The sequence below is a fragment of the Calliopsis andreniformis genome, chromosome 2, assembly GCF_051401765.1.
Source record: "Calliopsis andreniformis isolate RMS-2024a chromosome 2, iyCalAndr_principal, whole genome shotgun sequence".
Taxonomy (NCBI): Eukaryota; Metazoa; Arthropoda; class Insecta; order Hymenoptera; family Andrenidae; genus Calliopsis; species Calliopsis andreniformis.
The window spans coordinates 12933883-12958343 of record NC_135063.1 but is presented as its reverse complement, the minus strand read 5'-3'; the positions used below and the strand labels follow the sequence as shown (position 1 = coordinate 12958343).

The window sequence follows — 24461 nt, the reverse complement described above, 5'->3', positions numbered from 1 at the left end:
ACTTGTCTACTTAATCCCAGTGAAATAAGTCAGTCTTACTCAGCCACGAAGGAATAAGGCCAGACCACATGAACTTTCGTTATTTGGCCAAGTCGGTATCTACTAATCGGTGCTCGTAACAGTGACAAAGGTGGACTGAAGTAGCATTCCATCAGCCAATTTACCAGCCCCATACAGTACACATCGCAGTTAGAATAAAATTACCCTCACAGTTCTCCTCGATTTCACTGATTCTCCTATTACCTCTCGACTGTCGGACAGCCATAACATTCGTAGGTAAGTAACGCACTCGAACGATCGAAATTTTACAATAGTAGGAAGCGATACTTTAATAGCGACGTTTTCCCGCGAAAGTGTTCCCGCTGACAGAAAAAGGTTGCGCAATAAACTCGACTCGCTTTAGAGAAATTGCATCGCGTTTCAGTTAATGTTACGTATTAGCTGGATCGGCCTATGCAACCGAATAATTGCGGCTTCATCTCGACGAAGGGGAACAGAGGGGGGATGAAAATCAAGAGAAATCGTTTTAAACGACGCGGTCGAGGCGGTCGACGGCTAGGCGAGCCTTCTTCGCGGGACGACGGATAATGGAATTCAGGGAACGTTGCGTACAGCGACGCATTACGAAATTACGAGTTAAGCATCGTCGAACGACTGATCGGGGCGAGACGAGCGACGAGAGAAAGGGGACAAACAGGATCGGGGGGAGGATTGGAAGGGGGGGGACAAATTGGGATGAAGGCGGGGAGGAAGAAGCGCGCGAGATAGGGAGTGCAGGAGCATCCGGCTTGTCCCCCGACTCTCCAATATTCTTCTCGGTCGCGGCGATTGGAGATCGAATTGTCCGTTAATTGAAATGATTAATTGTCTCACCTCTGGCGGGCCCGGTCGAACGGTTCGCGCTCCCTGATTGCTTATTTACAAATAGGAAATTCGAAAATGTGCAGAATCGCGCGGTGATGTCCTGTCGCGCGGCAGAGCGGAACGCTGGCGTCGATGAGGACGCTCTTGACGCGAGGGAGAGGGCGAAGGGTCGCTGCTCGTCCTGTTTCCCGTGTGCCCGCGTGGGCGAGGCAGAGACGGAGACGAACGAAAGAGACGAGTCGACGATCGCGCGCCGCTGCGCGAGACATGGCCACGGACACGCGAGGGGCGGTGGGGCGCGTGGAAAGGGGTGGCGGTAACTCGGATACTCGCTCGCTCACCGAGTTTCCACCGGCGGAGGATGACGGTGGTAGGGGCCACGAGGTGGAGGCCATACGAGGGCCGCAATATCGTAGGATATTACGAATTTGCTATTTTCCGCGGCGACCGAATTGAAACTGGGATTGTTAATTACTCGGTGATTATCGCAGGCAGAATCGAAGTCGCGCCGAAATTGCAGAAATCGAAATTACTTTTACGTGCCTCCTTCTTCCCCTCGCACGCCCTCGCCCTACCCTCGTCGCCCCCCGAAACTCTTTCTCCGTTGTGCAATTCCGCGCCTTGTCTTGGCTCACCTCTGACCTTTCACGATGCTCGTTTGTTCCTGCAATGGGACGAACTTGGGAGTAGATTCAGGAATATTCGTTGTATACGTTTTCCAGCGGGAATCTAGCGAAATGACAGGAGAGAGAGAACCCTTGAGACCTGCGAGGGATTAGCCTCACTACCTGGAAAAATAGGCGATCTGAAGTACTGGGTCTCTCTATAATAAATTAATGCTAGGAACTCAATTTCGGAAAAAATGTAACTTGGTCCACTTTTGCGTTCAATGCCTCGAGTGGACCTTTACCCTAGGCACTCGCGACGATCTTGTCAGTCTAATTAAAAATCCATCACTCACTGAATAATCCTTCCATTCTTATCTAATGAATAAGAAGACAGTTGATATATAAAATTCTATTAAGTCCCTTCAATCAGTGATCAGTCAGACCGACAAAATTGCCAGTCCTGTGCGGCCCTACTTAATCAGCTGTTTCTTCGCCGAGCGGGATCTAATCGAAACCCGATCGTCCTTCAACAGTAGTCCTCCTCCCGCGATGCGACTGCCTCTCGAGGAGGAACGGTCTCGCAGGGAAGGGTGAACGCGACAGAGAAGGAAGAGGAGTGGTTCTCTCGGTCAACGGCAGCGGGTAAATTGAAATTCGTAGATGCAGTGCGGCTCGCTCGACCAATTGGAATGCAGAATCATACCGGAAATGCCGAGTAATGCACCAATCAGAATCTGGGAATAGTTAGAGGCCCGGATGATTAGGAATGCGCGCAATAACCTCTGATTAATGTGATCGGTGTATGGTATATGCCGTGTAGCGTGGCAGGACGGCGTCGGTGGCGTCGGCGGCGTCGGCGGCTCGTTGCTCCATCCTTTGGCTTTGATACCGCTTACGCGAATACACCCCCGTTGCTTTCCCACCCCTCCTCTCTCTATCACTCTCTCTTGCTCAGTCCCTCGGCTGTGTCCGTCTTTCACGTGTACGAACAGACACAGACACGCGCCCCTTCTCCGTCGCACGTCCAGCATGACTGCTCTCGTCTTTCTCTGCCGCGCCACCCCTCCCCTCCCCCTTCCCCTGCCACCGACGATTCTGGTTGCGTCCTCGTCGAACGAGGCGGCCACCCTCGGTAGCTCGCTCCAACGAGCGTACGATTACACGCGCCTTACGCTCGTCTACGTATACGTTCACGCAGATTCCACGCACACTCGCTCACCCTCCTCCCTATGTACCTAGCGGAGAACCGTACGAGAGAACGTACGCGCCTATTCCTACGTATTGCTATGTACGCGCGTATAATATATCTCCGTCCACGAACGGTACAGTTTGTGCAAGAGCTTGCCATCGGCCGGTCGCAAACGAGAGAACCCGTGCCGCTGTCGGTCGACGGGGGTAGGGGGCGTAAGGGAAACGGTGCGCGCGAGTGCTTCACTCGCCTGGGTTGGGGGGGTATGCATTTACATAAATACATAACGCGGGTGCATACAATGTTAGTGCTATGCTGTCAATTCTACCCTTGCAGCGAGGCAATTCTGAGTTATGCCAGAATGCCATGCCCTGTGACGGGCCTCCCTCCTAGTATGCGACTGCACCCTTCGCGCGCTCCTACCCGTATGTTTGTGCCTACCCTACACACTTTCCCTCCGCGTCGCCCCGCTCCGCCCTGCCGCCGCCGTCGTTTCCACTGCCCTTAGCCTCACCCTCGCCCCCTGTCGTCCCCTGTCGCCCCCTGTCCCCTCTCGCCAGCCTTCGGCCATGTCCCCGCCCCGGCTCCGTCTTCGTGATTGCAGCATTCATCTTGCATCTTTCAAGCTTCTTGGTCGATCTGCGAGATCGAGAACTGAATTCGACTCGCGCCAGTTTTTCTGCTGCTCCCTCTCGAGTAGTGGGATACGCGAGAAGTCCTCTGAAATCCATTGCGTGTAATGCTTTCCAGGGGACTTCTGAAACGAGAATAGTACGTACAATCTTCCTCTTGAGTTGACTGCAGGTTCGAGGCTCCTCGAAATTCGTCACGAATGTAATTCACCGTTGACGATGAATCCAGAACGAAATATCCCCATCGGATCGAGGTTCGAGGATGATCGTCTTTTGTTTAAAAGCAAAAGGACAGGGGATGATTAAGCAAAGATCAGTTTTTGCGCGAACCCATTAAACGTATTAGCTCTGGCGCTTGCATAGAGAATAATCTTGCAAAGAAAACGTCTTTGTCCCGGCTGGGCTTGTTTTTTCGCGAATGGGACAAGCTGGGATCTCGGCGTGACCGGTTGCGAGGCGCGCCGGCGCGAAATTAAAACTACTAAATCTCTTTCGGCGAGCGTTATAAAGCGATATCCCCCTCCCTGGCTGTATTTTCAGCCACGAGGATATCGAAGGCAGCTCGCGGAACGCAGAAACTTTGCAAACAAACGGCCGTGACAAACGCGGCTTTCATCCTGTCGACGAGCTCGCTAACCAGACGTTTCTTTTTTTTTCTGTTTCAGGTGAGTACGCCTCCTGTCCGATGATCCGGAAGAACACTCGTCTCGAGAGATCGTGAACTGTAGCGCGTGGATTCGCGCGATTGGGTACGTTATTCTTCCCCGTGTCACGGGGCGAACATCGATATATAAGCCAGAACGATTAATAACAGGGCTGCAGAGATTTCTCGGTCGCTTGACGGCAAAGTCGATGAGAAATTTTAAGTCCTTTCATTTTTAAGCACCATTCAATTCTGTATCCGTGCTCCTGAACTATTCACGACGAATGTGCGAATTCGCGACAGAAAATCCTAAAATATATTATATTTGTCACGACCGCGACATCGGTCAGAGGTCGCGAACAACTTTTTGCGATATTAACCTCCTTTCTATAGCGTCCCGGTTTCGGTCACTCCATTACAGACAGATTCTTCATCTTCTCACATGATACTCTAATTTATATTTCTCGCAAGGACAGACAGCAACTCGCTAACTAGCGAGTGATTCACTAGCTGAAGAACTCTAAAAAGGGTAGGGGGTCTAACAGGGCTCTAGAGAATTCCTAAGTACCTTCGATACAGGCCAGATGTCCCCTTATGCGAACAGGATAAGAAGCATTATTTACTGAACGAGCCGATAGGTATTACAAAGTTCCTTGCTCTGTATTGCGCAATTTTTCTTCTGCGTTCAACGATTTCTGGCGACGCACGACCAACACACTGCACAGTAGAAGCAGTCACACTATGTATGTACGCCCGCCGTCGTTCATCTCCGAGGAGACGCGGCGTCGTTGGACAGACGCGGAACGACCGCTTTCACCCACACTGTCGCCCGTATATCCACGCTTATGCGTGCAGGGACGCATGTCTGGGGAAACAAATATAAAACATAAAATATATATTAATGCTTGGCCGTTTCTTCGCGAACGACGTGCCCGACGAGAAGGCGAGATCGAGCCAAAGTCCAGGAAAGAAAAATATCGTATGAATCATTTATCAGTCTGGCTGGATCTGAACCTACGCGCATCGTTCATTGGTATGGGTTGCATCGTCGCCTGGCTTACCCTTCCGCGAGCTCTTTTCTTTCGAGATGAACCTCGGATAAGCTAAAGATTTGCTCTTTATTCAATAACTATTCCATCTGTCATCTTCTTCTTGCGAAATTACAAGTTCTCGGAGATCTAACAGAAGCACGATTTTCCATCGATCGATTCCGCTGACTTTGGAACGAATGAGACAAGAAGTTTCCTCGATTTATTTTGCATTCGAAGCATCGCTGTAACGCATAATATGCAAAGTTCCGGGGGTTGAGGGTCGAAGGGTGGGGGAGAAATCGATAAAGATTTCGGCGCTTCATTTTTTACGACTTCGGGTCTTCTCGCGACTGAAATACTGTCAAGAACAGCGCGGCAGGGAAGTCGAAATATTCTTCAAATAGAAGTTTCATCGTGAATTTAAGAAGCGGCTTTCACGTTGCTATTGATCGCGCGACTACGGGCGAAATTCGAAATTGCTGTCGGTAATGTTCTCGCAAGCAAGACGCTGAACGCGAGGCAAGGCAGCCGTTAAATTAAGTGTCGCTTATTATAATTGCGACTTTAGAGAAATTATTCCGGCGCGCGCAACAATTCGGTTCTCTTTTCATTGTTTCTTCCCTCCTGGCGTTTCGCCTTTCATACTTTTACGACGGCTCTCGAGCAATAAAACGCCGCTTCTCTCGCTTCCAACAGAATCGGCTCGTCCTTTCAACTTTTTTACGCTCTCGAAAAAAATAAAGCCACGCGCGTAAGAAGCGATACTGCCGGCAACGGTTACGCGCGAGCGCGGAATGAAACGCAGTCGTTATCGCGAGACTTGTCTTTGAATTTTTATCGAACCCCCAGTTTCGCCAACTATTTCTAAAAGGAATATTAACATTTCTTGGAGCCCCGACTTTGTGGCGTAGTGTTTACTCGCCCCTCTGAATCTATTATCTTTATACATATATAAACAGGGTGCATGACCAACGTCGTGTTTTGAACGCTTTGTGTTGCGTCGCCTAAGGGCACGTACATACTATTTCTATCGTAAATTAATGCGATAGAGCGGCGTTGAAATTGAGTTAGGTTCGCAAAACACCTGCTGCGGTCTATAAACTATAGCAGAAATTGAATGTAACGTGCATGGGCACTGGAGGCCCGGACGTAAGGGACATATTTTTACACGCACGTTTTCACCCCTACCGCGATTCGGCGAGCTGCGTACTTTTCACATCCATCTAATTAGCTGACGTCAAAGCGCATTCGTACATGACTTTGTATAGGCAGAAGGAAATCTGGCGAGGCAACATTCGTAGAAAAACGTGTAATTATAATTCTTCATGTCCCGCAGCACTCTGCCTCTGGAGTATGGATAAAAAGATGATACAATATTGATATATAGTATACAGGGTATGCAAGAAGAGACAGACCATCTAAATGCTTCCTCTGTTTTTAATAACACGAGATTTGTAAGAACTAAGAAAAAGAGATCCTACAGGAAAGATTGTTCTTCTATGAGTATTCTTCTTCAAAACCATTCAAATTGTGATATAGACGATCATTAAATCATATTAAATCATATATATCATTAAAAGCAGCGGACATATTTAAGTGGTCAGCTTCAGCATGGATACTCTGTAGTTTTAGAACCTATGTATATTTTCCAAGGAGCTACATTCTAATTCTGTTTATTCGATGCTTAATTTAAGTTTAATACAACAATACTATACTTCTAAAAGAATGTTCAAAAATTGGATGCTTTAAGTATCACAATTGCAGTAATTTTGTTCACAAAATGTGGAAGGAACTAGGAGTAAATGTGAGGCCCGAGCTAAGTGCCTCGTTTACCTGGTGCTAAAGGCACTACTGTCCCGAAGGATACAGGTAACAGAAGAGTGGAGAACGATTGTGTCTCGTCAGCTAGACGAATAAAAAAAAGAACGAAAAAGAAAAAAATGGTGAACGATAGTTCTGAGGAATAATATCCGCGTATTTACTCGCATCAGAAGAAGAGAGCGCGTCGTCGAATCCCGGATACGGAATCGAAACATCCCGGCACCGGTAGCGACGCTTTATTGCGATTTTTATATTTCATTCCGTCGGGGTCCGGCCCGATCAAAAGCACTCTGCAGTATGCATGGGGACTCCGATCTACGTTTGGTAGTTGCTGCTGGCCAGGTAGAGCTGCGCCGCCAGAGACCAGAGGAAAAAGCGAACAGCAGGATTTTCGTCGAGAGAGAAACGTCAGCTGAGCTCCAGTTTGACGAAGACAGTGGCCGCGCGGGAGGGCGCGGGAGGGCGCGGGAGGGCGCGTGGAGGCAGGTAGGGCGTGGGCAGAGGGTGCAGGAGGGACGGGAGGAAACACCAATTTTTCACCCTCGAATAAAATTATTATCGACGAATGAGTAAGTGGGTTGCAGGTTATCGGATAGGAGGCTCGTTGCTGGCGTCGCGACGGCACGGTAGAGCGAGGGAGTCAGCCTCGCGATGGATGGCGTTTGGAAAAGCTCTCGTGCCGGCGGACGAGAAAGAAAGAGGGGACACGTGGCTCGCGCGAGTCGAGGGAGAAAGACCGCGACCGACTCATTTTTAATATTTAAAATTTAATTTACAAAATGCCACTAGCTGCCCTCTTCCGCGTCCGAGGCTCTCTCGCGCGCGCACCTGAACGCAATCGTTCCAGTTTCACCTACTCGTCGCTCCTCGCTCGTCCCTCGGTTTTTCACGCTCCCGTATCTCGACGCCCGTCGGCGGTCTTCCCTTTCGTCCCTTGTCCTCCGTTTCCTCGCGTCGCGGCTGGGAAATCTGTGAAAAATCGAATCGAGATTCGCTCGGCGGTGGGTTTCGAGTTACGGTCACGCAATTACTGGGGCAAGGGCGAAAACTGGGGGCGCGGCAGCTGGTTTACGAGAGCACAACGCGTAGAGAGCACAGTCGCCTCGGGCGCCCCTCGCCTCGAACGCGTCCCCTCTCCTCGAAGAGCGGTCGCAGAGCGATTATTTGCGCGCCACGCTCGGTGTCATTGTTATCCTCGTTGTCGTCGTTGTCCCGCTCGTTATTACCATCTCGCGCTATGACAATTCCACTTTTATCGATCGTTCCGGCCGGACGACGCAGCGCGTCTCTATCTTCTTCCTTCGCCTCTCATCCTTTACTTCGCTCTCGCCCTCCGTCGTTCTGTTTACGGTGCTCGTCGCGGGGGAGATAGCAGGCGCCTCGACGAAACTTAAGCGGTCGTGTACCTTAGGTATACGCGGCGGCTTCGCGTGTACCTACATAATACGATGTAAGTTACGACGCGCCATGTAACTTTGGCACTTTGGACAATAGCAGCGTCTCTCGCCCCCTTCCCTCACGCGCCCTCCCACAATCTTCTTCTCTCCTTCCCCCTTCCTCCGTCTCTGTCTGCCTTCGCCCCGACGCCTCTTGCCATCCTGCCGCCTGTGTACACTCTTTGCCGAGAGCCGCGCCAGCGACTACTAAATACTCGACAGCGCGACGGAGCGCGACACATCGCGCGGCCAGGAGACCTGACCTAGCCCAAGGGTTCGCGTAACGCCTGCACCGCGTGCCACGTTAGCCGTATAATGGGTATCGCCGCGTGAACCGATAACAGTGGGTGGCCTGTCTCGTCTTCTCTTTCAGGGCCAGTGGCTCGACGGGCCCGAAAGGCTTGCTCTCGGATCTGAATAGGGTAGATAGGCCTCAAGTCTCGTTCTTCATTTTTACATATTTCTGAAATAAATGTCTGCAAATAGTTAAGCAGAAAATTGGAATCCCAATTTTTGTAAAGCTGTGGAGTTTGCTGTAGCCCGAGGATTGAAAAGAAGTAGGAAATAATTTGGTATAGTATCCCTCACGCCTTGTCTAGCCTAGGGCCTCAGGTAAAGTCGTAATCTGGTCTTGCTAGCTCTTCAAAGCATTCGACGAATTTCTATTACATATCCTTTCACAATAGCTTTGCGAGTTTCCAAAATACACATGTACCTAGAAAACTAGATTATCGTGACAGCGTGAAAGTAGGAGGAATTCATTCGTCGAAAATCAGCTCTCGAGGACTTTTCGCTGCAGCCAGGTGAACAAACGACATTGTTAAGAGTCGATCGTGGAATCGATGCCGCGTCATTGGAACATGATATCGGAGGCATGGACGAATGGCAGGCGGCGAATAGCGTGCGACGAGTAGAGAGTGGCACGCAGGTAATTTGAACGTGACGACGCGACGGTGGTGGTGGCGGTGGTCAGAGGTTAGTTGTGAATCGCGGTGAGTCAGTCGCGTCAGGAGCACGCGGAGGCAGGTGGATGGAAAAGGGGGGTGGCTGGCGGAGGGACGCGGCTCTGCCTCGCCTCAAACGAGCGACGTATCTCTAATCCAACGGGCATAGAACTGACCGGTGCTATTTAGCCTGCATTGTATCGGATAAAGCGAGTACCGTGTAGCACCACCATAGTAACACCATGCCCTCTGTCGATCTCTCCGCTGGACTTCTCTCTAACCCTGTTCGATCCTTCTCTCCGCCGTCCGACTCTCTCCCTCTCCCTGCCTCCCCCCAGCCACCCCTTCGGCACCCTCCTTTCGCCGTTGTCTCGTTTCGTTCGCCGCGGTCATCTCGCTTCCTCCTGCCTTCTCGAATACCCTTGTGCCGCCGCGTCCCTCGCTCGTTCTCGTTCTCTCGGTCGTTCTCTCTGTTCTCTTCGTCCTCCCTCACCCCCGTAGAATCAATTGCGGTCGCCATGACTACCGTAATGGAGATCCAGGACCAGGAGGGTGCCTTTTCCACGGGAGGTTGACCAAAGCGTATCCCGTAATGCCTACACGTCAGGACGAAATCAAAGACCAGGATCGGACGCATCATCCACCGCCTCGGTTCCTGCGCGAGAGACCTCTCTGCTCTCGACCCCCTCGTGTTCGGTCACTCGTCGGGCTCGATCGCGCGGAACGATCGCGCGGAACGATCGCGCGGAACGATCGCGCGGAACGATCGCCCGTTTTTCACGGCCACCGAGAAGCGACTGAAAATAAACGAGCCCAGTCGGTAGTTCGATAGGGAGGCGGGACGTGTCGACAGAGCATGGAAAAGAAGCACAATCGATGACACGTTCGGTCTCGAAGACGCGCTGCCCTCGAGAGCCGAGTGTAGGTCGGTGGGCCGCTGGGGCAACCGGATGTTATCGTCGATGCTTCGAACGGCGACTCCACCAGGGTGGAACGCGATGGAATATTCGATGTATTATATTTTAGCAAGTGGCTCGTCAGCCACGATTATTGGTTACTAGTCCCTGTGCGTGTTAACCCACGAAGGCCCAAAGTTGCATAAACGCAATATTGCATAAACATGAAGCAGCAGAATTGAATAATGTTTGAACCTTAACTCATTACCTGCTGAACGATGAAACTTGCTTCGAGACATCTCTCGCGACTAGGGATAGAACTAGACCACTTCGACTCTGGCTCTCATCCAACCTTCGAAGAGGGAAAGAGATTCGAAACAACTCCAAGTGGTCTCAAACCCATCACTTCCCTCTAGACATGTCGCAAGGTGAGTCTCATCGTGCAGAGTGTACTTCAGCCGCTCATGATACATAACGCGTGGGCAACAAAAGGCGTGGTGGAATCACGCAATCGGAACGCTCGGTAGCGCTATCAACTCTTTTCTCTGAAATCAAATTCAACTCGACCCTCTGCCACCGCCGATCTCTTGTCGTGCACGCTTCCTTCTCTCTCGATTCCTTGGCACCCCGGTTCCCACCGTCTCTGTCCACGCGGCGTATCTTCGTTCGTCGGTTCGCTCGTTCGTTCATTTGTTCGTCAGTTCGTCCATTCGACCGACCGGTCTAGATGTAATTACATAATGGTTTTACGTGCACCCTCCTCTTCGCCGCGTTCTCCCCCACCTCGAGAATTCGCCTTTCTCTCTGTTGCTTCGCCCTCCCCCTTACAACCGTGGCTTTCTACACCCTCTCGTACGCGTGGGCGCGCGCGGTCGCGCATGCACCCAGACAGGGAAGCGGGCAAACAGCCAGCTAAACGGACGGACAGCGAGCCAGCTAGGTCTGGTGGGAAAGGCTTGCATGAACGCACGGCTCGCGCACGCACGTACTCGCGCGCGGTCGCGCGCGCTCGCGTATCCACTCACTTAGGCAACACGCACCGACCCTTCTTCTCTCCCTCCTCGATGCAACGGCAGGAATACGTAGCTCGCGGTTTATCAATATTGCACGGTTGCTTACACGAGGGAGGAAACAACAGAGGAAAAGGAAAAAAAGAGCGTTCTCGTTAAAAAACCTGTCATTATTCTCCTAGCCTCTTGGCGATGGTGCTCGTTGATCGGAAAAGTCGTTCATCCCCTTGGTGCGTGGTTAATGCGGGATGAAGGAGAAATCGGGGTAACGTCTGCACGCGGCAGAGCCGCTGCTTTCTTCTCTCTTATCAAGTGACTGAAAAATTCACGATCGTTTTTCTGCTCGAGTAGGAAATTCGCTGTTTCCTCGAGCGGAGGCTAACGTTCGAGGCTTATTCCGCGGCGGCTGCCGCGAGAGCTCGTCGATCGGTTAGCGCGACGTCACGTACGCGCGCGCGAGCTTGCGAGCGAACGTCAGAGATCCTCGTGGTCGCGGCTACATAATTTAAGAAGCGAGACGCGTCACTCGTTCTGGCGGAGAGCGAGGACCGACGGGCGGATGCGCGAGCAGGGGAGGGAAAGCCCTTCCTCCTGGCCTGGCGAAAGGGTTAAAACATAGGGGGCCGATGAAAAATTCAGGGGGATTTCAGTGGCTGAAAAACATTGTTTAGCCCCCTGGTACCGCGGTCCGAGTAACCGGTTCATCTATTATTTCCGCGACACCGAGTAGACGCGCCAGCCTGGCCTCCTCTCTCTTTTTTCCCTTCTTCCTCTTTGCAACTTTGATCGCGCGCCCCTCGCCCTGCCGCCTTTTCACTCGAATCGCGACGACGATTCTCCGCCGCTGGACTTCCGTCGAAATCGTGTCCTGCACGCTCTTGACCTCCCAGCTTTTTCGAATCTTCAATGAGGGAATAAGAATTGAGTCGTCAGAGGAACAGAAACGAGAACAGGGGAAATTGGAGTACGCTTCGTTTGATGTACTCTCCCACCTCCACTTGGAGGCCGAACGAATCGAAAGTTTCCAGCCCGCGCGCGAGTAAATACATGCCGCACGGAATTTATCGCTGGCCGAAATTCCAGCAGCCGATATACCAGCTGATTTATTCGCACCTTGCCGTGCTACGTGAAAACTTGGAGGTTTGCTTCTCGCGAGTACCCTCCAGTCGCTGGTACGCTCTCACGAGCATACCAGACTCGCTGTTATCGTACAGATTATCTCGAAACTAAGTCCTCGCGTTTGCTCTAAAAACGAGCTCTCGGCTTCTTCCACGTGTCTCGGATATCTCGTTCTATTTCTCACATTTGCTGTACGAGTTTACCACAGTCTTCCATATTTCTCTCGAAGTCGCGAACTTTAGATTATTTTTGAATCTGCATTGATTTTCGTTTCAATAAGAACTAACCAAAGAGGCGTAGCAATTCTAAGGCAGACTCCACTGCATTTAACTTCGTCCTTGAAAGAACCGCGATCGAATGCATTAGATGGGGTGAAAAGAAGGCGCGGCTCTCGTTTCCTAAGACGACTCTTAAATCCTTCGGGGCAGGTGGAAGCGCTATTTATTCTTCGAGCGAAGCTTCTAAAATTAGGCGAAAGCAGGAGCTAGAATCGATAGCGGCACCTAGTGGTAGCAAGGGTGGCGGTGGTGGCAGCGGTGGTGGTGGTGTTGTTGTCGGCGATGGTGGTCGTGGGGGTGTATCGTGGCGCGATACAGAGAAGGTCGGAGAGTAAGCAACAATGGCAGCCAACCACCCTGCCGCCCAACTAAATTAATCTAAGTAATTCATGTCGAAGTTTGTTCCGCCGCCTGCTAGGTATACATGCGTATGCGTGTCTGTTCCATGTGTGCACGCGCGTTTTCGTGTATGCGAGGAACGCGCGTACGCGTGCCTGTCACCGCTACACTCACACCTGCCACCACTACACCCACCTGCCTACCTAAATATCTACGTTTCGCGATTCCTTTCCGCCTTCTCGCGCCACCCTGCCTCCCTCTCGCATCGATTCCACAATCTTCTGCCCTTTTCCCCTTTCACCCCTTTCTTCCGTACGCTGTGCTTTCTGCAATTGTTCCATTATGTGACGCGACTCGAACGAAACTGACCACTTTATACTTTTTCATAATTGCGCATTACCTGCCGCGTTAAGGATCGCTCGATTATTCTTACAATTCAACCGGTGAATTATTACTGCGAATATTTGCTACTGTTTGCAACACCGAGATCGCTGAGAAATCGTGATGTTAATGGTAGAAGAAAAGTTCCCTTAGTACCATACTAATACCTATGATTAAAAAATGGAACACCACAGAATGAAGAAACTGCAAAAGTAAAGAGCACTTTTGCAGTTTGGATACTTCGTCGAATTTCATTTTTTAAAGTTATAAGTATCCAGGTAATGTACAATCTTAGGTGTTATCTAACACCACGGGAACTTTCCCTAGCTAAAAAGATTCTTTACACGATGGAAGAAGAAACCGTATTCTCACGTTAGATAGTTCTCGAATAACTGAAATAATTTGCCGCGTGTTAGCTAGCTAAATAGCTCTAGCGAAATTTCATCGTTTACCGATGAGGAAGTGGTGGCTCGATTCTGCAGCGATGAAACCCGTTCACAAGCTCCTCGAGAATCCTTTGGGAGAGTAAATATCGACCACGAAGTTTCTCGGAAACTCGACCTTGAATGTCTTCGCGCGTTTCTAGCATCCAGAATGCCGGCGTGCCGTGAACTCGCCGAATCACAGCAGACCATCCATGGAACTTGTCTCGTTACCGACCGATAGCGACCACTTTCCCTCCTCGTCCCTCCCATTGCCCCTTCCTTTTTGGGATTCCTCTAGAATAGCCACCTGTCGCGTGAAATAAAACTCCCTGAGAGGATACCAGGATGCGGTATTTTCGGAATTTTGCTTGCACCCCTGTGATCGATCGGCAAACTTTCAGGACTTCAAACTTGCAACCACTGTACTCCTAAGGAACTTTTCTAATTATCAGAGTGTAGCAAAGGGGTAATCTCCTTCACGAAATCGCTCTAGTTACGCGGAGAAAGTGACGTCCGGGCGATCGTGCACTTTGCGCTCGAACGAATCGATTACCACGGCAAATCGGAACAGGAGTTGGCATTAACTCGTTCACAACAGGGATTGGTGGCTCGATCCAACAGCCGAAAATACGATGGAAGGGAGATCGTGCCCAATGACACGCCGCGCTCACGAAATTTTGCGTGCCACAGCCTCTGGTAATTCGAGCACCGTTAATTGTAATCGCTGATCCGCGGGGGCGCTTCCTGCGGCGGGGGTGACTTCCCTGATTTACGAGGACGAAATGACGGAACTGATTTAGAAAATGGTCGATTCGTATCTTGAAGACGGGTGGTGGTCGTTGCCTCGCGTATAAATAACGTCGTTCCTCTCCGACGGTAACCTCGGCTATGTGTGATCAAGTGATTCTCACGAAGGCGCGAGACTCTAAGCTGATAATCACGCGACATTTTTGCGACGCCACTTCTCGTTCGCACCGCATAGAATCGTTCGTTGCTCAACACTCTGACGTCTTTTATTCGCACCGACGAGAAAGATGTCTATCTCTAGGGATTCGTGACCGTTTCAAAAGTCATAACCAATGTACCCACGTAGTCGACAAAATGGAATCTATTTCCTGTTTGTAGATTTGTATCTACAGTAAGTGTATAAAATATACAAGTATATAAACTGAGTGAAATTTGTCTAGCTCTCTAACGTTACTGCAGAGCATTGGGCTTCTAATAACGCGATTTCAAAGTTAGAGGTTTTAACAGCAGACGATAGAAAGTTTTAGAAAATCTGATTGCCCCGAGTGGAACTGCGGAAAATTTGAATTGGACACAGTAGGGGAGGATAGAGAAACAGTAAAGTAAGTGGAGCGTTGAATTTTTCAGTGGCAGGTCATCGTCCCGACGTATCCGTTACGTTCTTCTTAAGCAAACGCGAGAGTCCGTGTTAAAATGTGGCTGCAATAAGTACGCATTACGTGTTACGCGCGTGTCAGCCGCACCCATCGAGCTGAGCTCGTGTTTTACAAACGAAAGAAAAATGGCGCTGAAGGAAATAGATATTAGCTAACGGGTCTAACTGCCCTCCCACGGTTATGGATATACATATATACCTGTAAAACGATTCTCGAGAGCCTCCGCCCGCTTTAGGGTGCGGCGATTCCAACCCAAGCTCTTTTCTTATGCCACCTCACCCTCTTTTAATTCTCGCTCCCTCTCCGTCCCGCCTTCGCCCCTTTGCGGTTGCTCCCTTTCTCCCTCGCGGTCCTCCCCGTTGCCCAATTCACACGGAATCTCTCAAAGCTTTCGTTCGTTCTCGATTCACCGTCGAACTCTCACCCCATCGTCGAAACAACCTCGTCGCGTGACCGCTGAATCTCTCGCGACAACGTGTCCTCGTGTCCTAACAGTCCCTCGAAAAAACGACCGTGTCTCGAAATTGAAAGCAAATTGCCCGCGAACCGAGAGTACCTTTGAACACACCCTTTTGACCACGTTCCTGCGCTACAGTAGAGGCCAACGTTGGCTTGTAATTTAGAAAGAACATCCATATAGAGTGGTGCTGGCGTATCAGTCCGAAATTCTTCCGGATTTAAGGTAAATGTCCTAGTACCTGGGCGCTTAAGATGTCAAATGTCCCAGTAGCTGGACCTTTTTAGCTATTTTTCTACACTTCCAGATACTTGAAATGCACCTCAGTAACTGAATATACTATTTTATCGTACTATTTTTTATTCTTTTATTAGGTATATGACAATTCAAGCTCAAAATGAAATAAAATTAGAGTTTGTGTTCAGGTACTGGGACACTTATCATACTGTCCGTTTCTGTCCCTAAGTGACACATGACAAACCAAGTAGCTTATAACGAGCCTCAATGACCTCGCTACACCCTGTCGGGTATCCGTGTCTCACTTACACTCAGTATTTCTCACTCTATCTTCACACCCGCTCCGATGAAAGCAAGCCCAAGAAAAGAACATTCGAGTATTCCTAGAACCAGGACCACCCTTCGTAATGGTCCAGATATTTCTGGTTTCCTCTTTCACCCTCGAGGTTCCAAGATTCACAGAACTGACGGCTAGTGATTCAGTGGAGAATAAGAGCGACAGGAGCAGATCCTGCGTTCAGAGGTCAGAGGGTTGGAACAACAGAGCGCGTCAAAAATTTGTCGCGGAAACGAGGGAGTCGTGCGTCACGTTTAACGAGCGGACGCGTCGCGAAACCGCGAAACCAGGATCTAGTCCCCTCTAGACACCTTTAAAGTTCCTCGCGCGGCGTGATAACGGGGCAGGAAAAAAAACGAGCAAAGAAACTCTGCAGAAGCAGAGGCGAGCTTTTACTACTTTGGCGGAGAGTGACACCGCGCGTCGGATGAATGGATGGCGCGAAGGCCGCGAAAATGCCTGTAACACGGAGGATCCGAGGGCTATCGGACGAGGGGGCATGTTTTTTTCCAGGGGACCGACGTCGTTCGTTCCCTGGGGGAGGAGTGGTCGTAAGCAGCTCGTCGACAACCGGATTTCGACGGTGTCACCGACGACTCGGGGTGAGTTATTTTTTTCGTCGCCTCATCGTAGGCAACGCGATGGCAGAAAAGTAGGAAATCCTGTCGAAAAGATTAGAACACGGCCGCGCCCGTGTCCAAGTAATACCAGTCGGGTAATATCTCACCATTAGGCATAATCATCCCCTTACACATCCGACGAGCACATCCACCGGAGTCAGCCCGGCCCCCTAATGCCTTATAATTTATAACTCACCCCCTATCTACGCCGCCTCGTCTACGCCCATCCCACCGCACACAGCTTGGTCGCCTCCTCTTCTCCTCCATCCTCGCCTTTGCTCACCCACCGCAGTCTCCCGCTCCTGGAAAATATATCAGCGTTAGAGTTAGACGAGGCCGACGGCAAGCAAGAAAGTAAGCTACGAAACTACTTGGAATTTATAAATACGACCGACTAATATCGCGCCTTTATCATCCCGTCGGCTTCTCGGCCTTCTTCTCAGGGGTAGGCGGCAAACTACCGCCTCGAAGGTGGCGACGAAAAGGCTAGAGGAATAGGGAACTGGAAGAGTGAAAGAACCTACAACGTGACAGTCTCAGGTAGTCAGGGTTGTGCCACGAATTCCTTTCTCGAGTATAGCGAAGGAAATTTCGAGGTAGAATTTTTCTACGAGAAAAAATCCTTTGATGCTACAGTGCAGACGAAGACTTAATAAACCAGGAATAATACAATGAAATCTTCGAACCTACAAATGTTCGCAAAGTACTCCGCTGCCAACATCTCGTTCAGTTCTAGGCCCTAGACCTACCCCAATGCAACCCTTATTATTTTTCCCCCGCTACACCCAAGAAGGGAATTCACGCGGCAACCCTGGGCGCAGTTTCATTTCACAGGATCGTCTTGCAAAAGAGCTTGGCGATCCGTCGGTGAAATCGAGGCGAAGCCACAGTCCCGAGGAGTCGGCCGTGCAATTATTCGCCAGGGTACATACGCGAGCTCGCAGTCTCCGCTATATTGCGGCGGCATTTCGAGGGCGGAAAAGCGCGAACGAGAGGAGAAGGGCCAGGAGGAGGCGGCGACTGGGCGAGATCAGCATTTTAAAATAGAGCTATTTTTAATTATGTCGGCGATCCGCCGGTGATCCGCCATAGAGAAGAGCAAAGAGGAACGAGAGGGAGGGGTGGGGAAGAGCGTCTCTGCCGCGAAGCTGGATCGCGATCGCGTCCTCGTATTCGCGCGTTTATCCACCTACGGCACGACATATTAAAAATCCGACCGCGCTCGCGCGTGCACCGCTGCGACGGCGAGGGACGCGACGGGGGAGAGGGAGAGTGGAGGGGGAGAGGTACTCTGACGGGTACACGGATCCCCGATCTTTTTCGCAAACACGGAATTATATGTAAGCCCTAAGACATAGACAAAGGGGGCTCTGGCGGTATCCAAGAGCACGGACGATACATGCCTACGTTCGATAGGCGCGCGTGTGCGAGCGGACGCGTGCGCGCGAGCGAGCGGGAGCGAGCGCGAGACCGTGTCAACCGTACATCCTGAGCCCCTTTGCCCCTCGAAACGCTAAGCTTCCGAGCGGTACATAGGCCTTAAGCCGCATCGTCGCCGATCCCCTGGCCCCTTTTAACCACCCGTCCCTTAGCGCGGCTCCTCTCCTCTGCCGCCCTGCCGCCCTCGGCCCACCCCTCGACCCCTCCTGCCCAGACCACGCTCCTGCTGGTACGCGATACATCGCGACACCAGCTATCCGCCGGGCACTGCTCTTACCGCCTTAATGCATTCGGCAAACATTCGCCAGAGCGTTGCGAACGGGTCTTTATTTACACTACGGATTCTTTCCGTCGTGTAGAGGGCCGAGGCGAGTGTGCGTTCTACTCTTCGTACGTCTCTGCGTCACGCGTGGTCTTCTTCCTCCTTCGTCTACCATCGGTTTTCGCTTCACTCCCCCCCCCCCCCCTCCCCCTCCCCCCCCCCCCCCCCCCCCCCCTTTCTTCTGCCATTCTCGAGGCTGCCTCTCAGAGTACATACAATTCGCGTCCTACGGCGGAAGAACCAATGTCGCTTTTCCCAGACGATCCGACAGAGTATACGATTTTTCATTTCACGAACAACGCTAGCTGAGGAGCCTTTGCTGAGGAGCCTTTGCTGAGGAATGGGCTGCGATGGTGTTCTGTGGAGATAGTTGATTCGCTAGAGATTCCTAAGTAACACCTTGAAGTTCAACCTTAGATGGCTAGGGTGAGGGTTAGGTATCCTAGGTAACTAGGGTTAGGAGAGATTCTAAAATTTTTAAAGGCAGTTACTAGCAAGCAGACGTGCGAGGTACATGTACTATTCGTGTCCCATGAGAAGTCTCTTGGAGTGCTTTACCCTGAACGCGTTTCAAGGGACTTCCCACGGGACGCGAATAGTAGCTCTATGAAATAAACCCTGCACAAGTTAACAAAATCGGTATTCTGTTCGTTCATTAACTCGTGGATTCCTACTTGGTGCGTGATCCACCGCATAACAACGTTGCTTCGCACCCCAGTTCTATGTCCTTTTGTTGATTTTAGGTGAAAATCTCATCGAGTTCGATTGATGGACGCGAGGGGGGTGCAGCGTTAACATCTGTTCAAGCAGCCGCGGAAAATGTCGAGAAAGAAGCCGCGTAAATGAATTCCGAGAAATCCCGGATCGTATTCTCGCCATCGAAAGTTTAATCGAGGGTAAATACTCCGATGAGCTTCCCCCTTGAGTTATTATTACCCGACGCGACGGGAATACCGTGGTCTGTTAGAAAATAACCCAGCAATCGGTTAGATTCGCTTCGAGGAGATTCGTTCCGCGCATTTCGCGGCACGTGAATCCCTTCTCCGTGGATCGCCCCCTCAATCTCGCTCCGCGACCTGCCCGCTATCCACTTATCGAATGGAAAAGAATCGAGCTCGCCGCTGCCTCTGCGCGTAGAAGCCTCTGCCGCCTTTTTACGCTTTTTATTTCTATCGGAGGGAAAATGTAATTATCAGCCTGATCCATTTTTTCCAACCGACGCCCGATATTTGATTACCTTTTATCGTGAAATTCGTGCGATTAAATCTTTGCTTGGAAATGGTTAATAAGTGGGATTCGTATTATTTTTCTAAGAGATCCGAGTAATCTCGGCGGAAAGGAAGCACCGAACGTTCAATCGAATCTCTCGTGACGCGGTTCGCGCACAGGGAACAGCCGCGTTTGTTTCTTCGATTACGTCGTGACCGTCTTATCGATCGGGAACACGAGCGCCTTTTAAATATTGTCGCCTATCGAGGTAAGTTCCGCCGTGCATTAAGTAACAATTAGGACGTACCATTCTGTCACTGATCGACCCCAACGCGGATGATATTAAGATAAATGTCCCAGTAGCCAAAAAAATTACTATTACGAATGAAAGACGAAGAATATTATCATAAAATCGTATGCTTGGTTTCTGGGACACAATTCAAATACTGGGATATGCATTTTTCAGTTGTGACATTTTAAGCGTCCAGGTATTGGGACATTTACTTTAAGGACTCATAAAGAAGAGATAGAGAAGAAAGCAGATGATTTATCCCCGACGATTTTTACGTATAAGATTTCCTATTCGATCTCTGCTGATCTGCTCGTTCGCGCCATATCATGGAAAGAGAGCGAGGGAAATGTGGAAGGAGAGGGAGCAGGTTTGGAGCGGCGAATCCGATGCGGTGCGGCAAATTTGACGTATTGCGTGCGCGTCAAATTGACGTACGTCAACGTGCCCACCTCAGCCCTCCCACCGAATACGTTTTGTTCTAATACAGTTCGCGTTGTTATAGCGGCATCAAACTCGTACCGTTCAGGCATTATCTCTCTATCGTTCGTAGAAATCACGGGAAAAGGTGTCGTGACGTATCTTATAAGCGAAACGCGAAATTATAAACGAACTGGTAATTTAAGTGCATCGCGTTTGCCGAGAGTGAGCGATCGACCCGTTTCTTTCCGACGATACGTAGCTTGTAAACGATCATCGACTGACAGAAATATTTCAGTTTGCTCTTTTACGTCCGTAATTGGTAACCACGAATTTATAATGGGCGAGATTGTATCGACCTGCCGATTGGCGGTTCGAAGTATTTGTATTCGTATTACAAACGATCCCCTAAAAAATTCATCGCTGAAATAATTAAAATCCCCTCTTTTTCTCCCGTCGATTGAATTTTTGCGCGATTCCACCCGCACGAATGTACACAATATCGCGGTAAATTAATTCGTTCCGAATAAAAAAAGGAACGATAAAAGTTTCGTGGCAATGCGGCTGGAATTAAATGTGGAAAATTACATTTAAATTAATTGTTTCCACGGCAATCATTCATAGTCTCCATCTGCTTTCTGTTGAATATTTATTGCGGCTTCGGAAGACAACGAACAGATCCGCGATACACATCCTCTGTTCTTTGCGCCATTTATTTTGACTACTCATATCCCAATACCTTTCATTCTTCAAGGAATTCTTTGTTTCTTCTCAAGTAATTAATTCCCAGCTCAAATTGCAGACAAATTGGTCATTTTATATTGTACTAGGTGTTCCTGAACAATACGTATAAATTTAACTCGTTGAAGGAAATAAGAAAGTCTCGCGAGGGAACATTCCCACTAGGCGGTCAGGAACTGCTGATGCTGTTAGCCTTAATTAATGACGAAATACGTGAAACGTTACTAACTGCTGATGGATCCACGTATGGCGAGAAAAAAAGAGACAAAGATTTCTTATCATCCTTTTATTGTTCCTTAGATTCGCTAATATATCCGAAGATCTCACGAAAGAACATTTCCGTTTCGAATTAATCAAGAAAAACTGTTAATCTCCAACTATCGACACAGAGTCTGACTCCACATGACACCTACATTATTACTCTCATTTAAATATGAAAAACTCTGTAATGAAATTGGTAATATATGTTATAGGTACCTCGTTTCCACATTCCAATTACAGTCGTATTAACGTTAGAAATATTTATCATACCCTAAAGTTGAGAGTCCATAGTTGAGGCTAAAACACTCAAAATTCGAGGCTCGTAGAATATCTTACTATACACAAGGGTTACCATACAAATTCCCTCCTTAGAAAAAGTCAGAGAAACTGGAAACTGGAGGAAGAAATAACAACTGTCTTATCTAGAATCTAGGGCCTAAACCTACACAAACACTATACCCAAGAAAGGAATTCATACGGCAACCCTGCACACAAGACAGGTCAGCAGGCGTTTCTGCAGAGAAGCTAGAAGCTGCGATGCGTTACAAGTTCGCGATGCATGCGTAGCGAATCGCAATTCGCGATCACGCTTCTCGCGGCGTGGATGGGTTCGTGGAAGCAGAAGCGCGTCGGTAGACGAGCGAATCTATCGCACGAAGAGAACAGAGGGACGAGGAGAGCAGAGAGGCTATAGGAGAGGAGAGAGAGAGAGACAGGGCGAGGTTGATAGGAGAGGGAGAGAGTGCATTCCGCTCGGCTGGTCGGCTGGTCGGCTGGCCGACCGGCTAGGGATAACGCGATGCAATGGAAATCAAGCGCAACCCCTTACCGCGGATTGGTATATACGAACCATCGGCCGATGGAAGCCATTATCTTGATATGCTGGCCGAGCATCGAATCGCTCTCCTCGTTCCGTAGCCGTATAATTAAAGTTGGCCAGCGATGAGAGCTAGCGAATGCGCGCCACTGCGTGCAGGGGAGACGCTGCTGAATCGCCTGCCCTGTGCGACACTCTTCCCCGCCGATGTTGCCTTTTTTCCCTGGACACGCGCGCGAATCGGAAGTAAACGGAAGGGCGTTCGATCGACCGACCCCCTTTTTCCCTTCCTTCCGCCGTTTCGACTCGTTTCGGGCAGTTTCGTGGTCAGTGGCCCGCGCGCATCGCTTCCCTCGCGCGAGAAGAGAGAGCCTCGTGCCCGACCTCTCGGCCCCCGATGCCTCCGTGGCGCGCGAGGAGGAAAGGAAAGGGTGTCGTCTAATAGCGGCAAATTACGGCTCCTTACTTCTTCCGCGGACAGGGAAGAGGGTAAGCGAGGCGGTAGTGCTGCCGCTCACGGCGGGTAACTCTCTCGTTTTTATTTCCTCCGTTTCGTCCGCGTTTTATTTTTAAGTATTCCGCTCAAGAAAAACAGCCATTAGCGAGAGTTTTCGCTTTTCGCGCAAAACTTTTACTTCGTCCCGTAAATTCTCCCTTTCTTCCTCCCTGGCGAGGCTGCCGCGCGAGAATGCGAGGGAAGAAAGATGGGGGGGAGGAGGAGGAGAAGGTGGAGGAGGAGGAGGAGCGGGAGGAAGCGAACCCTGGGCCAAGGGGGAGGAAGAGAAAGGAAAAGGCGGAGACGCGAGGGCGCGAGCAGGCGAGGAGGCTGCGAGCCCGTGGGATGGGGCGAAAAACTCGAGCGAAACTCCAACTTTCGTCCGCATTTTTCATCGTCTATAAATTCTTATTTATATGCGACGCCATGTTTCCTTTCGATTAGAGCACGCTCGAGCCTGCCAGCGGAGTTTCCCAAGATATCGAGGCGAATTTGTCAATGTATTTTGCGGCGCGCGATCGCGAGCCGGCCGCTCGAAACGAGCGCGCGCCGAGATTGCCAAACTTGCGAATATTTTGCCACTGTAAAATTAATGCGTCCCCTTGCGCCTGCACCCTCGCCCCGCGTTTACGTAAGTGCGCGCTCGATTGCTCTGTTTCCCTCGATCTCTCTTTTCCTCCCCTTTACTCCCTCTCCACAGTCCCTTCCCTCTTCCGCCTCTCTCGTCTCTGCTGCGGACGAGAGCGAATAGATAGGCGCATTTACGCCGACGAGCGAGGCTTACGTTCTCGTACCAGTGTATTTACGTAGAATTCGATAGTACGCTCGATGCGAGGCATCCCCGCACCGACGCTGGAAGAGAGAGGGCTATCGAATAGGTCATTAATCAAACCACACCCTCGCGAATAGGTACGGTATACCGGGCGTCTTTCGTGGAAATCGCTTCCTACGCCACTTTCAGACAACCTGATTCTTCGCGCAACCCTTTTCGAGAACTCGCTCTAGTTCGATTCGTGGCGTGGATTTATCCCTTTGTATTTTCCTTGCGAATTTCTTTCCTTAACCTTGGAGAGAAAAAATGGTTACACGGGTCTTGAAAGAGTCTTTTAAGTAGATTTAAAGCAGGATGGTATTCTGTAGGATATATCGTAGAGCTTTGGAAAAGTAACAAATGTAGCTTGACTACAGTAAGACCAATTCTGTGAAATCTGTAAAGTTGACTATTACTGAGTCTCTGAAACTCAGTATATACCTATTTTTGTAAATTCTATAAGAGACTTTAATAACTTCAGCTTAACAATTCTCTCCGTGTGGTCTTATGGATTGGAAAGAAAAGTTCATTCTTCCGTAGTAAATGAAATAGCTCTCTCCTCACTTTAGTATAATAAGTTTGAGGCTCCAGAAGGGTTGCAGCCTCTCTTAACCATGCCACTGAAGTGAAGGGGGTGTGAAATAGTATTCTCCTCGAGGATCGGGAAATCCCGCCACTTAAAAGGAAAGATAGAGCCATCAAAGGCCACGGAAGGAGCTCAACTAAAGCATTAACATCGTCACAGCCGACTAGGACTAGCTATTCCCAACTGCGTACTCTCTATGAAGCATGGCTAGTAGAAGAGTTAGACGTGGCATCGTTCTTAACATCGACGAATTTTGCTTCGCAGAGGATGCTGAAGAAAGATATCGTCGTATCCGCGATCGCGACCCCTCCGAACTGTATGTAGCGCGGTAACCGAATGACGGTGGGGTGATGCACTCGGCGGCGGGAAGGGATGGGATAAGCTAAAAAGAAGTCCCGC

The 24461-nt window shown here is 50.0% G+C and overlaps 1 protein-coding gene across 6 annotated transcripts in view; it reads left to right on the top strand.

Moving 5' to 3' along the window:
- The window catches only part of LOC143188245 (protein bric-a-brac 1), a 175904-nt gene that overhangs the window by 97958 nt on the left and 53485 nt on the right, over window positions 1–24461 (top strand). Inside the window, exon 2 of one of the 6 annotated variants that reach the window (XM_076392402.1) lies at window positions 3959–4081. The exons of the other annotated variants lie outside the window; for them this stretch is intronic. Coding sequence (XP_076248517.1) covers window positions 3959–3982 — 24 coding nt within the window. The 3' untranslated portion in view covers window positions 3983–4081. Of the gene's footprint in view, window positions 1–3958; window positions 4082–24461 lie in introns of those variants that run through there. 6 annotated transcript variants of the gene reach the window in all.